General features: G+C 43.6%; 1 protein-coding gene across 1 annotated transcript in view; it reads left to right on the top strand.

The window, feature by feature from the left end:
* Positions 1 to 14,972, top strand: part of LOC126267344 (RNA-binding protein Raly-like) — a 953,265-nt gene that overhangs the window by 840,271 nt on the left and 98,022 nt on the right. The window contains exon 8 of the mRNA XM_049972467.1: positions 4,145 to 4,365. Coding sequence (XP_049828424.1) covers positions 4,145 to 4,365 — 221 coding nt within the window. The remainder of the gene's footprint in view (positions 1 to 4,144; positions 4,366 to 14,972) is intronic.

The raw sequence follows: 14,972 nt of genomic DNA, 5'->3' as shown, positions 1-14,972 counted from the left end.
CAGAACTAGAATAATCCTGTATCGCTCGCTTCTCAGCTACTGCTTCACTCTCATTTCCCCCGGTTGTAACGGGACTCGTCAAGTTTCTGTACAAGTAGTGGACTACTTTTCGTTCCCTGTATTTTGTGCCTGATGTTTCTAGAGTTTGACAGAGTGTACTCTTATCAAAATGGTTAATTTTTTTCTTTTAATCTACAAATTATATTAAAGTAGATTTTCATTACTTTCACCTAAAAGCATCAGTATTTTCTCGCATGTTTTACATTTCTCCAGAACACAATATGACTTACCCCAACGTCGGAGCAAACTAACATCTAACATACGCCGTAGCGTCAGTATTGCCTCGCCTGTTCCTACGTTTTTCGATTTTCCGTCTTAGTATTTTGTAACCACGATGGTTCCGTGACACATTCACTTCTGACCAACACTTGCCTTGTTTAGAATTGGAATAATTAATAGTTCTTCAGTTCTAAGGGAATTTCTCCTGTCTCATATACCTTGCACACAAGGTGGAATACTTTTGCTGTGTCTGACTCTCCGAAGGTTATCAACAATCGTGTAGGAGTGCCGTCTGCTCAAGGGTCTTGTTTCGACTTAGGTCTTTCAGTGCTCTGTCAAATTCCCTACTGTGTGTTATATCTCTTATGTTCATCTACTTCCGGTTCCGTTTCTATACTAGACGCATAATTTCCTTTCATTAACCATTTTATACTGGGTGATATTTCTGATCCTGAATGAATAAGCAGCAAGAAAGATCATACAGTCATATCGCTACACTTGCGTTCCAAGGAGGGTATACCCCTTGAAGGTGGAGATAAAATGTCTGATAGTGATACCAGAATCTTTATTTTCGAAAAGTACTGCAAACTACATCCTTCTGAAACTGCTTATTCCTCTCTTGGTATCTTTTACGATTTCTCTCCGCCCCACATTTCCTCCAATAATAAACTGATAGTAACTTGATGTCTAAGAACGTATCCTGTCAGCCGATCCCTTCTAGTCAAGTTGTATCACAGATTTCTTTTCCTCCAATTTCTGTTCTATGCTGCCTTATAAGTTACGCGATATAGCCATCTAATCTTCATCTTTCTTCGGTAGAACCACATTTCAAAAGCTATTCTCTTCTTGTCTAAGCTGTTTATTGCCCATACTTCACTTCCATTCACTGCTGCATTCGGTACAAATTTCTTACAGAAAAGATTTCCGGATATTTAAATATATACTTTATGTTACACATTTTACTTCTTCAGAAACGCTTTTCCTGCCAAAACCAGTCAACGTTTTATGTCATGTCCACTTGGGCCACCATCAGCTATTTTGCTGCCCAAATACTACTACTTTAAGAGCCTAAACTCCTATCCAACTTTCTTCAGCATCGCTCGATTTAATTCAGCTACATTGCATTATCCTCGTTTTGCTTTTGCTGGTGCACATTTTGCATCCTCATTTCAAGGCACTGTCCATTCCTTTCAACTGCTCTTCCGATTCCTTTTGCTGTATGTGATGGAATTACGTTGTTTTCATTTCTTCTCCCTGAACATTAATTTCTACTCCACTTTTTTACCTTTACTGCTTGCTCAATTTACAGACTGAATAACATCGGGGATAGAGTACGACCATGTCCCACTCACTTCTAAACCACTGTTTCCCTTTCATCCCTCTCCTCTCCCACAATTGCAGTCTGGTTTCTGTAAAAGTTTTAAATACCCTTTCGGTCCCTATATTGTATCCCTGCTACCTTGAGAACTTCAAAGAGGGTGTTGGAATATACTTTCTCTAATTATGCAAATGCTACAAACGAAGGTTTGCCTTTCCTTAACCTATCTTCTAAGAAAAGTCATAGGGCTAGTATTGTCAGTATTGCCTTGTGTGTTCCTGCGATTCTCGGAAATCCAAACTGATCTTCCCCGATATCGGCTAGTGTGAGTTTTTCCATTCCTCAGAAAAGAATTCGTGTTAGTATTTCGCAACCATGAATTAGTAAACTGATAGTCCGGTAATTTTCACACGTATCAACAGCTGCTTTCTTTAAAATTGTAATTATTACACTCTTCTTGATGTCTGAGGGTATTTCGCCTACCTCATAAATCTTGCAGACAAGATGGTGGAGTTTTGTGACTGCTGGCTCCCCCAGGGCTATCAATAATTCTGACGAAATGTCGTCTACTCCCGAAGCCTTGTTTCCACTTAGATCGCCGGCCGGGGTGGCCAAGCGGTTCTAGGCGCTACAGTCTGGAACCGCGCCACCGCTACGTTCGCACGTCGAATCCTGCCTCGGGCATGGATGTGTGTGATGTCCTTAGGTTAGTTAGGTTTAAGTAGTTCTAAGTTCTAGAGGACTGTTGACCGCAGAAGTCAAGTCCCATAGTGCTCAGAGCCATTTTCAATCAGATCTTTCAGCGGTTTGCCAAATTTTTCTCATAGTATCATATCTCCCACCTCATCTTTATCTACATCCTCTTCCAATTCTACAACATTGCCCTCAAATTAGATCTTCCTTGTACAGACCCTCTATGTACCCCTTCTCTCTTCCCGCAAGCGGTACCTATCTTTCTCCTAGTCATCGGCTTCTAAGACATGTTCGATATGTCTGCCATCATTGGCGATGATGCGGGGCATATGAACAGCGAAATTCTGCATGAGCCGCTGAAGTGACGGAACATCGATGCCGTCGATTATCTCATGAATGGCTGTTTGCATCCCAGCAATGTTTTTGGTGTTACTGCTGAACGCCTTGCCTTTAATATAGCCCGAGAAAGAGGAGTCGTATGTGCTCAGAACCGGAGAATTTGGCGGCCAATCCAGGCCCATGCCAATGGCCTCTGGGTACTCCAGAGCCAGAATGCTGTCCCCAACGTGCTCTTCCAGGACATCAGATAGACTCATGGTTCGATGGGATAGAGTTTCGTCTTACATGAAGCACATCTTCTCGAAATCAACGTTACTTTGGATAATGGGGTGAAATCATCCTCCAAAGCCTTCGTGTATCGTTCGGCACTCACCGTGCCATCAAGGAGTATCGCAGCCATTGTTGCGTGACCGGATATTGCCCGCCACACATTTACGCGTTGAGGGTGAAGTGACATCTTTATTGCGTAATGCGGATTCTGCCCCCCCCCCCCCCCCCCTCAAATGTACCAATTCTGCTTATTGACGAACCCATCCGCATGAATGTGCATAGTAATTCCCAACATGCCCCACGGCCTATCGTGCAATTTGAATATCCTAACGCAAACCATGCAGAACCTATAACGATTATGTTTAATATTGTGATTCTTGAGTTTCTCCCTGCGTATTTGATAGTCAAAATATCCACGGGTGTACTGCCGGTCTATAGTGTCCAACGGGCACAATATTTCGGCGATGAAACATGTCGCCATCATCAGGTGAACTGACGGACTCAGCTCCTGTAAACGTGCCGGCACGGAGATCCGTACGCTATCGCTGCTGAGTTCCCCCTGAGCAGCCATAGCGTACGGATCTCCGTGCCGGCACGTTCACAGGAGCTCAGTCCGTCAGTTCACCTGATGATGGCGACATGTTTGATTGCCGAAATATTGTACCCGTTGGAAACTATAGACCGGCAGTACACCCGTGGATATTTTGATTATGTTTAATATTGTTCAATAATTGTCACCCTGTATATTCATTCTTCTTCGTTGTCGAGGAATGGCGTAGTTCAAAAATGGTTCAAATGGCTCTGAGCACTATCGGACTTAACATCAGAGGTCATCAGTCCCCTAGAACTTAGAACTACTTAAACCTAACTAACCTAAGGACATCACACACATCCATGCCCGGAGGCAGGATTCGAATTGGCGACCGTAGCGGTCGCGCAGTTCCAGACTGAAGCGCCTAGAACCGCTTGGCCACTCCGGCCGACGAATGGCGTAGGTACAGACGTTTTAAAAGTAACAGACGAAGGAAGTGAGACTGAGGGTGACATGGAAATAGAGAGAGTGAGATAGAGAAAAGAAGATAGAGAAACAGACAGACAGACAGAGTAAGTAGCCTCACAACTGTGAGGTCAAGGCTCGGGTTAAGTGTGGTCAGTAGCTAAATATATGTAGCGAGTGAGGAAGTCAGCGATCAGCGCACAGTGCAGACAAGGGTGAGAGGTGCTCAGACTGCCGGCGTTTCGCAGAGTCTCCTGGCGAGGACGGCACGGTGGGCCTGCTGTGCGCGCAGTGCAAGGACGTGTTCCCCAGCGCGTGGGACCTGATGGTGCACGTGCAGGCGGCGCACATGCTCAACATCTACCAGCTGGGCGCGCCCAGGGCAGCCCTCAACGGCGCCCCGGCCGGCGCCGCCCCCGCCACCCCTGCCGCCGCCGCCTCTGCCAACACCGTCAAGGAGGAGCACCAGGTAAGTTGCCGACGGTGTGCTGTCCGGTAGACAGATACTAACTCGATTCTACACAAAGTACACGAAAGAACCTGCCCCTCTTCAGACAGCCGTGTACCGTAAGTCTCTAGACCAGCCTCAACCAAGAATTGCGCCCGGCGGGCGTGCCCGCGCCCCGCGTGCGCAAGACAGTGTAGTTCAGAGCCCCGTCCACGACAGTGTGTCGCTAGTGTCGGCATAGGAGCGAGAGAGAGAGAGAGAGAGCTTCGGGGCGAGTGAGACCGCACAACACTGCTCTGCACTGGACTGTCCAGCGGCCAGATCTAACGTAAACAAAATATTCTATTCTAGAATTAACTTTATGTAAGGAGTATAGAGTCTCATTCTTACTGTTAGTAGTTACAAGTAAGTACTTTTTGTTATACTTCGTACCACAACTTTTTATATTCCTTTCCAGAGTTTAGAAATCTGATCCTTATGAAGGTGTCAGGCAAATCCTACACCTTCCATGAAAACCCTGACATGATAAGCAAGTCCAGTATTACGTCACATAGCTCCGAATAAATCGTGACAATAAATTAACCAAAGTAATACGAGTAACGAGTGAGCAAATGGAATACCACAGACTAACACAAGAATGCCGAAATGCATGTCAAACCTTCCCACCGTGAGACAGACGCAGTTACGAGAGGAGAAACGAGAACAGAAGCCGAGAGCAGAACCGTGTTAAGCTGAAGGCCCTACGATAAGGGACGGACACCCACGTCTCAAGCTAACCGCCACGTCCACCCCCCAGCCCATGAACAGTATAGATCTTTCGATAACACTAAAAGGACCACACCAGCTGCAAGATTTAGCGTGAGACTTTTTCGCGTCTCTGTTACGTTGCAAACTTTAAAAACATTATCCCACCACGAAAAGTATAACGTTTCTCATTGGATTGACCGAATTTTTGTAGGCGGAGCTTAAGGTTAACATTGAGAACCTGATTGGTCAGATGAAAACACAGCCAGATAGTTATTTTTTTTAAACCAACTTCCAACTTCGGTAAACTGTAGTAAGGAGAAGTTAGGAGGGTAGTTGCTTCCGAGACGGCGAGGTGAGCGGAGCTGTGCTGCGCGCCGCCCCCTGGCGAACACCGACAAGGTAATGAACGCACGCGATGCCGCATAACAGCGCATAAAGCTTCACTCAGAACTGCAGAAGTCTCATCTGTTACACCCCCTTTTTGCGTAATACTAGTGTCGATCGTCAATTAATGCTCATGGTGTTAACACTTGCCACTTGAAGTAAAAATCTGAAACGCGATGATTTTTCTGTTATATAGTTATTGAGACGCCACATCAGCCACTGTAATCTACGACAAGTTAGATAAGTAATTAAAGATAATTGAGGGTCACTGTAGACCATTTTTAAAGTTTTCTCTTTTGTGAAACTTAATTTAAACCTAGATTGTAGATGTGATATGGCATAGGTCATCCTTCGATCCATTGTAGAACTTGGAAACGATTCACGGAATATACGTTCACATTTTTGTTGAACGCAGTTGGTTTTTACCATCCTGTATAAAAACATTTCGCCGGCCGGAGTGACCGTGCGGTTCTGGGCGCTACAGTCTGGAACCGGGCGACCACTACGGTCGCAGTTTCGAATCCTGCCTCGGTCATGGATGTGTGTGATGTCCTTAGGTTAGTTACGTTTAATTAACTCTAAGTTCTAGGCGACTAATGACCTCAGAAGTTAAGTCGCATAGTGCTCAGAGCCATTTGAACCCATTAAAACATTTTCTATTATCAATAGTGCAATTTATAAACGATGTTTTGTGAGTAGAATAAAATTTCCGATGGTAAACTTAACTGCGTTTTCGACGTTATTTTACTAGCTAACTAAAAATAGGAAAGCCTTGAGCCCCTTCCTCTAAATTTAGTTAGTATTAAGATTCTTTTACAGGAAGTGCAGTGGAGCTGACGCTGAAGTCATTAAGTATTTGGTTATATCATCGCTAGTCTCACTGAACTCTTCTGAATTCTACATGTCATGTGTGGTCTGGCGTCTCCTTACCAGCAACAGTTCCCAGGTTCAAACTAGTAAATTCCCCCCCCCCCCAAAAAAAAAAAAAAAAAAAAAAAACCTCGCTCAGAGCGTCGTTGGGCGAAAGTGGTAGGCATACATGATATAGAAAATACAGACACCACGCAGAGTGTTAGACTTAGATTGCTGTTTTGTAAGTTATAATTTTAACTGATCAAGTTTGTAAATTTATTAAAATAGAATAAAGGTTATACAGCTCTTTAATCCTTATAGTCAATATTGTTAAAGAAGACAATTAACATTTTACACGTTTTTCTTTTTCGAGGAAACGATTTTGTCTGGACTCGGTACAATATTCCGTGAGACTGCTAACCTCAAAGAATTGGTCAACTTTTTATCGCCAAGGAACGAACGGTTTTTGGTTTTTGCAAGCTTTAAAAGAGAGAAAAAGCGCTTACAAATATACCTTGAACCAAACATTGAGAGAACTTTTGTCGCGTGCTTGTGCAAAAGAGGACATTTCTCTCGTGGAAGACCGCTGTAAAAGTAATCCAAAGTTTTACACATAAGAAAGCGGTCCTTCAGGCGGATATGGCACTGTAGGTCAATTAGCTCTAGTTGAAGCACTTGTGAGACGTCCTCTGCCCGAAGAGAAAACGGGCGAACAATTATATCTATCGGCTTGCGTTCGGCCGGTCCGCACGGCCAGCTAAACGGTACGGATCGGCCGCTGCAGCAACATACGAATTCGCCCGGGGCGCTGCCACGGACGATCGCGGGCGCTAGCGCCCCAGGGGCACAGATTGGACGAGCCTGCTCTAGAGGAACGGAAGGTTCCAAATGATTGGAGAAGAGCACAGGTAGTTCCAGTTTTCTAGAAAGGTCGTCGTGCAGATGCGCAAAATGTAGGCCTATATCTCTGACATCGATCTGTTGTAAAACTTTAGAACATGTTTTTTGCTCGCATATCAAGTCATTTCTGGAAACACAGAATATACTCTGTAGGAATCAACATGGATTCCGGAAACAGCGATCGTGTGAGACCCAACTGGCTTTATTTGTTCAGGAGACCCAGACAATATTAGATACAGGCTCCCAGGTAGATGCCATTTTCCTTGACATCCGGAAAGCGTTCGATACAGTTCCGCACTGTCGCCTATCAGACCAGCTGTGTGGCTGGACTGAAGAGTTTTTAGCCAACAGAACACAGCATGTTGTTCTCAATGGAGAGACGTCTACAGACGTTAAAATAACCTCTGGCGTGCCATAGGGGAGTGTTATCGAACCATTGCTTTTCAAAATATATATAAATGACCGAGTAGATAGTGTCGGAAGTTCCAAGCGGCTTTTCGCGGATGATGCTGTAGTATACAGAGAAGTTGCAGCATTAGAAAATTGCAGCGAAATGCAGGAAGATCTGCAGAGGATAGGCACTTGGTGCAGGGAGTGGCAACTGACCCTCAACATAAACAAATGTAATTTATTACAAGTACATAGAAAGAAGAATCCTATATTGTATTATTATATGATAGCAGAACAAACACTGGTAGCAGTTACTTCTGTAAAATATCTGGGAGTATGCGTACGGAACGATTTGAAGTGGAATGATCATATAAACTTAATTGTTGGTAAGGCAGGTGCCAGGTTGAGATTCATTGTGAGAGTCCTTGGAAAATGTAGTCCATCAGCAAAGGAGGTGGCTTACAAAACATTCGTTCAACCTATACTTGAGTATTGCTCATGAGTGTGGGATCCATACTCTGTCGGGTTGACAGAGGAGATAGAAAATATCCAAAGAAGAGAGGCGCGTTTCGTCACAGGGTTATTTGGTAAGGGTGATAGCGTTACGGAGATGTTTAGCAAACTCAAGTGGCCGACTCTGCAAGAGAGCCGCTCTGCATAGCCGAGGAGATCACGAATGTAAAATTAGAGAGATTCGAGCACGCACGGAGGCTCTCCGGCAGTCGTTCTTTCCGCGAACCGTACGCGACTGGAACAGGAAAGGGAGGTAATGACAGTCGCACTTAAAGTGCCCTCTGCCACACACGGTTGGGTGGCTTGTTGAGTGTGAATGTAGACGTAGATCTAGATGTAGAAGAACTGTGTTCTCACCTATCATGCAAGCTTTAAAAGGCGAGAGTTCTCACCGGGAGGTATATCGAAATGCCTTAACCTCCTAATACAGGGATGGCCAAGAACATGACTCACCCGAGCGAATCTGTGGCACCCAAGTGCACATTTCACCCTCTACCTCGCCACGCCGTCTCAGTGGGGGCAGATGAATGGGGTAAAATGCAAAGCATCACCTACAGCTTTGTTTCACACACTGCTCGAGAACTTCTAAACAACAACTGATACTATGGAACTAGCAACAATTGGTATGGGACACCTGACGGATGATAGTACAAGGAAATGGAGTTGGCACCACGTGTTAAATGGAGTGAAGCCACTGCACGAATTATCTGTATGCATTTGACAGTTCACACAGTACGGTGTTTGAAGAAGATTGTTATGGAACCCATTAGCGTGACATTCTATGTGTTATGCCACAATTTCTGTAAGACATCATTTCATTGCTTGCGAGATCGTGGACGAGCAGTTAAACAGCTCGAAGCCACTCATAGTGTAGCCATGGAATGTGTATGACCAAAAGTGTCATCTTGCAATTAATAAGAGTTACTGAAGGTGGAAATACTACAGAAAAGAACGCCACAGTGGTCAATAAGTATTACAAGTGGCAAAAATGAACTGATAGGTAGATTGTTGCAGACCTTACAACCGCCTCCGGTAAGCGTTTCTGCACCACAGTCATTTCGCGTTTCGTTTGTATGATCGGAAGCCTGTTAATTGTATCCCACTGCAGCCACGCAATAGTTGGGAAAAATTTCGCTGGTGAAGCGAGCATTTTGGTTGGAGTCGGCAACAATGTTCTCCGACGAATTCGGCTTTACTGTGGAAATTGTTTCTGGCCGCCAGTTAGTGTGGAGGGAGAGTGGAACACGTGAAGCACTAGATAACATTTTCGAACGTGGACGGTATGGCCTAGGTTTTAAGGTGTTGGCAGCCATTACACACCATCGCTGCATATCTTTGCGCGAAGTATGTCACAGCACAGTAGCAGTACAGGGAGGTCATTCTGGCTCATGTCCTTCTGTTAATGGGAGCGATAGGCCCCACTTTTCTGTTTGTGGACGACAATGCCCGCGCAAACGGGACCGCTGAGGTGTCGGAAACGCTGGAAAGTGCCAAACATGAAAGTTATTAATGTGTGTTATCCAGCTTTCTCATGTGGTGAAATCTGTCGTTTTCCGTTGTAAATAGGCTGCACATCTCTTACGCGTGTATTTTGTTTCCTGTCACCCATCATTGCCTGTGATTAATCCACCCAACAGTTTCCCATATTGTCATTCAGGTTGACACGGAATCATGACTTACTCAGTTTCATAATCGACAAAAGCCTTTCAGAAACATGTGTTGATCGAAACATTGATATCACGTTTGCAGCCTCATTACGGAGACGTGGAAATTCTTCCCAAAGAAGACAACGTAGAACTCATGGACCATTTTACCGTAAAAGAATCTGCCTTTAAAACTAGGATTACATTGAAGATGGCCCAGATCTGTCCGTAGATGCACAGGGGTGCTTCCAACTGAAAAGGCGAACTGTCTCTAAAATAGCTCAAATAGAAATGTAATATTGGCAGTGTCCTCAAACAATTACAAAGCTATTCCTATAACTCTTTCAAAGCTACAGTGGATTGTTTAGAATTCGTGTTTTCTTTAATGCGTGATCCACACCTATATACCCAACATGAAGTACTCTCTCACGCACAGAAAATTGAGTACTGTGCAAATTGTCTGCCGATCATTATAATTTTTAGCTGTTTCAATCTCAACAAAATCTTTAAATTCTCTCTGCATGGTGTTGTAATGCCTTTTCATAGCTAATTTGCAGTACCTCTCGTTTAGGCAAGCAAATAACGGGTACTGAAAGTTCTCATCCTTCTGTGTGACTCCTATTCATTTTTAAAGGACTGCAACGATGAATTGCTATTCTCCCTCTTTATGCACAAACAGCCACTTCCTTTATGCCACCAACAATGAAGGATAAATAGCGCTTACATCGTGATTCTACTGAACTGAAGATCATCGTGCTGATCAAAATTAGCCGCACCAAATGCTGGAAGGAAGTCTCGCACCCCACTTTTAAATGAAATTTCGTGCTATACCGTGAAGAGCCGAGCAAAGTCGATACGCACAAAGTTGTGCCGAGCCAGTCCGAGCATCGATTCCCACAGGACAGCATAGAATGAAGTTTTGCAAGCCGTGGTCTACCGTACCTGAATAAATTTCAGCTTCAAAGAAAAAATAAAAATTCTTATTTTTAACCAGTGAAAAGTGTCATAAAATACATAATGTCAAATCTAAGATATATCATATGTGTAAAAAATAATTTGGTATGCCGCTATTTGAGACAACAGGCATTTCATAAATTGAAGATGTACAAAACTCCACTTAGTTAAAGGTTTTAATTTAACATCTTGATGAAGCCTTGGTAGTATTGACATGATTAAAAATGCAATGTGACAAACATACAGTATAACACAATACATCCTTATTAGAGGAATACTGGGTAGTATCTTATGCTCTTGTTTAGACACAGAGGAGTATTATACTTGATACACAAGAATACTTTCTTTCTTTCACTGGTGCCATGTCCCACACTGACAAAGGGTCAGCATGGTTAGGAACGGATTTGGCAAGGTTGGATGAAGGGGGTGGCCGGATGCCCTACCTGCCGCCACCCCGCACCCCTCGGGACAGAATTAGTGTACCCCAACTGTCTGTGTCTACTGTAATTCATGGAATAGTGCGAACGTGTTCAGATGTCGGCGAGTCGTGTACCTGAGGCGGAACGTGGGGACCATCCCGGTATTCACCTTGTGGGATGTGAAAAACCGCCTAAAAACCACATCTAGGCTCGCCAGCACACCGACTCTCCTCGTTAATCCGCCGGGCGGATTCGATCCAGGGCTGGCGTGCCTACCCGAGTCCAGGAAGCAGCGCGTTAGCGCTCTCGGCTATCCTGGCGGGCTATACACATGAATACTGTCTCTCCTTTACAGTTTGGACTGTTTGTGTTTGTTCTGCGTTTGCAACTTGACGCCAGTGGCGTGATGGATCTGTTCAGGCAGACTTACCTGGCACCTGGTCTGCTGCATTCGATGCTTCTTCCATAGCAGTTCTGCTGACGGCCTACCCCTCTTTCTTGCCATGTCTTTTCCCTACTCGCAGAGTGCCGCTGCCTTTCTGTATTTGATTCCTAGTAGATTATTTTGTTTATTAGGGAGGGTTTTGGAACTGTCGCAGCCCCTCTCTGCCAAGAGACACGTGAGCTTTGAAATGACTTGCACTTCGTGAAACGTGAAGACTTGGGGATGCATTGCTAACAAAATAGGAACTTCAGAATATTAACTGTTCATCCAGTAAGAGTGAAACAACACAGGAGTCGGGTGTTGATATAAGTTATCGGAATCTTGAAATTACGCAGACATACATAAATAATGAACAGAACTGAACACTGAAGTGTCCTGATGCTGCGAATCAACGGAAATACTTGCTTTCATCACACTTAATTTCACCTGTTGCAACAGTACACAAACGCCTCATGTTGTGAGTTTTATACAAACAGTATTTTTGAATTCAAGTGCAAGTGGAACTTGATTATTACATCAAAATGTAATTTATGTCACGTTGCAGATACGATAGAACAAACAAATATTTTCAGAACTTAACGTATCTCTGCATATAGCTATAATTTTTCGAACAGTGACGAGAACTTACCGTTTGTGTGTTTTGAACAAACATGTGAACAGCAAGTCGCTCAATTAGTACCAGAAACGGTACAGGAACTAGCTTTGTGCAGAATCTGCACGTACCGTCAATGGTGCTCCAAAACAATCTACCTTCCATTTAACAGGATCGCTTTTGTATGACGTGAATTCGCAACATTGGGCGTTAGGAGGTTAAGCACCGGTTTGTTCTGTACCTAGAGAGTGGCTAAGAGCAGCAGGTACTGTCGCAGTTAAATAGGCATTTCACATGGTTCTGTTATTGACTACTGGCATTTATCAACGTCTACTGTGAACTGGCATCCTTATGAAACTACTCACAAGTCTTCATACGACATTATGAACACGTTTACGCTCTAAAGTGCACCATCAGACAGTGAGTATTGAGTTGGGAAACGACACGGATTTTGGAAAGTGGAACATACTGTCTGAATACTGGTTGTCAAAGAAATACTGTGAAACACTGTACTTGACAATAGCAGCCCGACATAGATGCAACACTGCTGAACAGTTACACCGTGCTTTACGACATTACCGTTAGTCCTCGTAACTCTTATGGAATTTAATTTGATATCTTTAAAGTGGCACTAATATTTGACCACGCAAAGTGCATGGGAAACTACTTAAGCTCACTTCAAGTTGTGTGTGCACTTTAAGCTAGCCACCTACACAATTATGAACACGTTTTCGAAATTAATCATGTATTACTCCGATTTGTTCACCATTTTTTTAATTGAAATGAGTGTATGGCATTGTTTGCCGGGAGGCCCCAGAAGGGGAAGTTCGGCCGCCAAGTGCAAGTCTTATTTCAATCCACGCCACACTGGGCGACTTGCACGCCGGTGACGAGGATGGACAACACAACACCCAGTCCCCGAGCGGAAAAAATTTCCAACCCGGCCGGAAATCAAACCCGGGCCCGCTTGCATGGTAGGCGACCATGTCACCACCCAGCTAGGCAGGCGGGCCTACTTTTTAAAAAAAAATACACTTTGATAATTGAACAGATGGGCTTAAAATAAAATCATTTGCGGTTGCTATGCTGCAGAATGTTGAATAAGACTTTTTGTTATGAACAAGGTTAAGCACAATGAAAATTTTTTATGTACATGTACGTTTCGTCTTTAGCCTTAACATGTACTAAAAAAAAATAAGCTGACTTCTTAATACCTACCCACTGTCTATGACCAGTAAGGCTCCAGACAGTTCTAGTACCGTCCCTCCCTGGTCTTAACATTAACGAAGGGTATTTGTGAATAAGATCCAAAGTTCGCATCTTTTTTTTATGGGACTTAACTTCTAAGGTTATCAGTCCCCTAGAACTTAGAACTACTTAAACCTAACTATCCTAAGGACTGGGTAACAGAAGAAATATTGAATTTAATTGATGAAAGGAGAAAATATAAAAATGCAGTAAATGAAGCAGGCAAAAAGGAATACAAACGTCTCAAAAATGAGATCGACAGGAAGTGCAAAATGGCTAAACAGGGATGGCTAGAGGACAAATTTAAGGATGTAGAAGCTTATCTCACTAGGGGTAAGATAGATACTGCCTACAGGAAAATTAAAGAGACCTTTGGAGAGAAGAGAACCACGTGTATGAATATCAAGAGCTCACATGGCAGCACAGTTCTAAGCAAAGAAGGGAAGGCAGAAAGGTGGAAGGAGTATATAGAAGGTTTATACAAGGGCGATGTACTTGAGGACAATATTATGGAAATGGAAGAGGATGTAGATGAAGACGAAATGGGAGATACGATACTGCGTGAAGAGTTTGACAGAGCACTGAAAGACCTGAGTCGAAACAAGGCCCCCGGAGTAGACAACATTCCATTAGAACTACTGACGGCCTTGGGAAAACCAGTCCTGACAAAACTCTACCAGCTGGTGAGCAAGATGTATGAGACAGGCGAAATACCCTCAGACTTCAAGAAGAATATAATAATTCCAATCCCAAAGAAAGCAGTGGTTGGGAAAGGAGTGAGACAGGGTTGTAGCCTCTCCCCGATGTTATTCAATCTGTATATTGAGCAAGCAGTAAAGGAAACAAAAGAAAAATTTGGAGTAGGTATTAAAATTCATGGAGACGAAGTAAAAACTTTGAGGTTCGCCGATGACATTGTAATTCTGTCAGAGACGGCAAACGACTTGCAAGAGCAGTTGAACGGAATGGACAGTGTCTTGAAAGGAGGATATAAGATGAACATTAACAAAAGCAAAACGAGGATAATGGAATGTAGTCAAATTAAATCGGGTGATGCTGAGGGAATTAGATTAGGAAATGAGACACTTAAAGTAGTAAAGGAGTTTTGCTATCTAGGAAGTAAAATAACTGATGATGGTCGAAGTAGAGAAGATATAAAATGTAGACTGGCAATGGCAAGGAAAGCGTTTCTGAAGAAGAGAAATTTGTTAACATCGAATATAGATTTATGTATCAGGAAGTCGTTTCTGAAAGTATTTGTTTGGAGTGTAGCCATGTATGGAAGTGAAACATGGACGATAACTAGTTTGGACAAGAAGAGAATAGAAGCTTTCGAATTGTGGTGCTACAGAAGAATACTGAAGGTGGATAGATCACGTAACTAATGAGGAGGTATTGAATGGGATTGGGGAGAAGAGAAGTTTGTGGCACAACTTGACTAGAAGAAGGGATCGGTTGGTAGGACATGTTTTGAGGCATCAAGGGATCACAAATTTAGCATTGGAGGGCAGCGTGGAGGGTAAAAATCGTAGAGGGAGACC

Source organism: Schistocerca gregaria, chromosome 4 (genome assembly GCF_023897955.1).
Source record: "Schistocerca gregaria isolate iqSchGreg1 chromosome 4, iqSchGreg1.2, whole genome shotgun sequence".
NCBI lineage: Eukaryota > Metazoa > Arthropoda > Insecta > Orthoptera > Acrididae > Schistocerca > Schistocerca gregaria.
The sequence above is the reverse complement of the archived record's forward strand: the minus strand, read 5'-3'. Positions and strand labels throughout refer to the sequence as shown.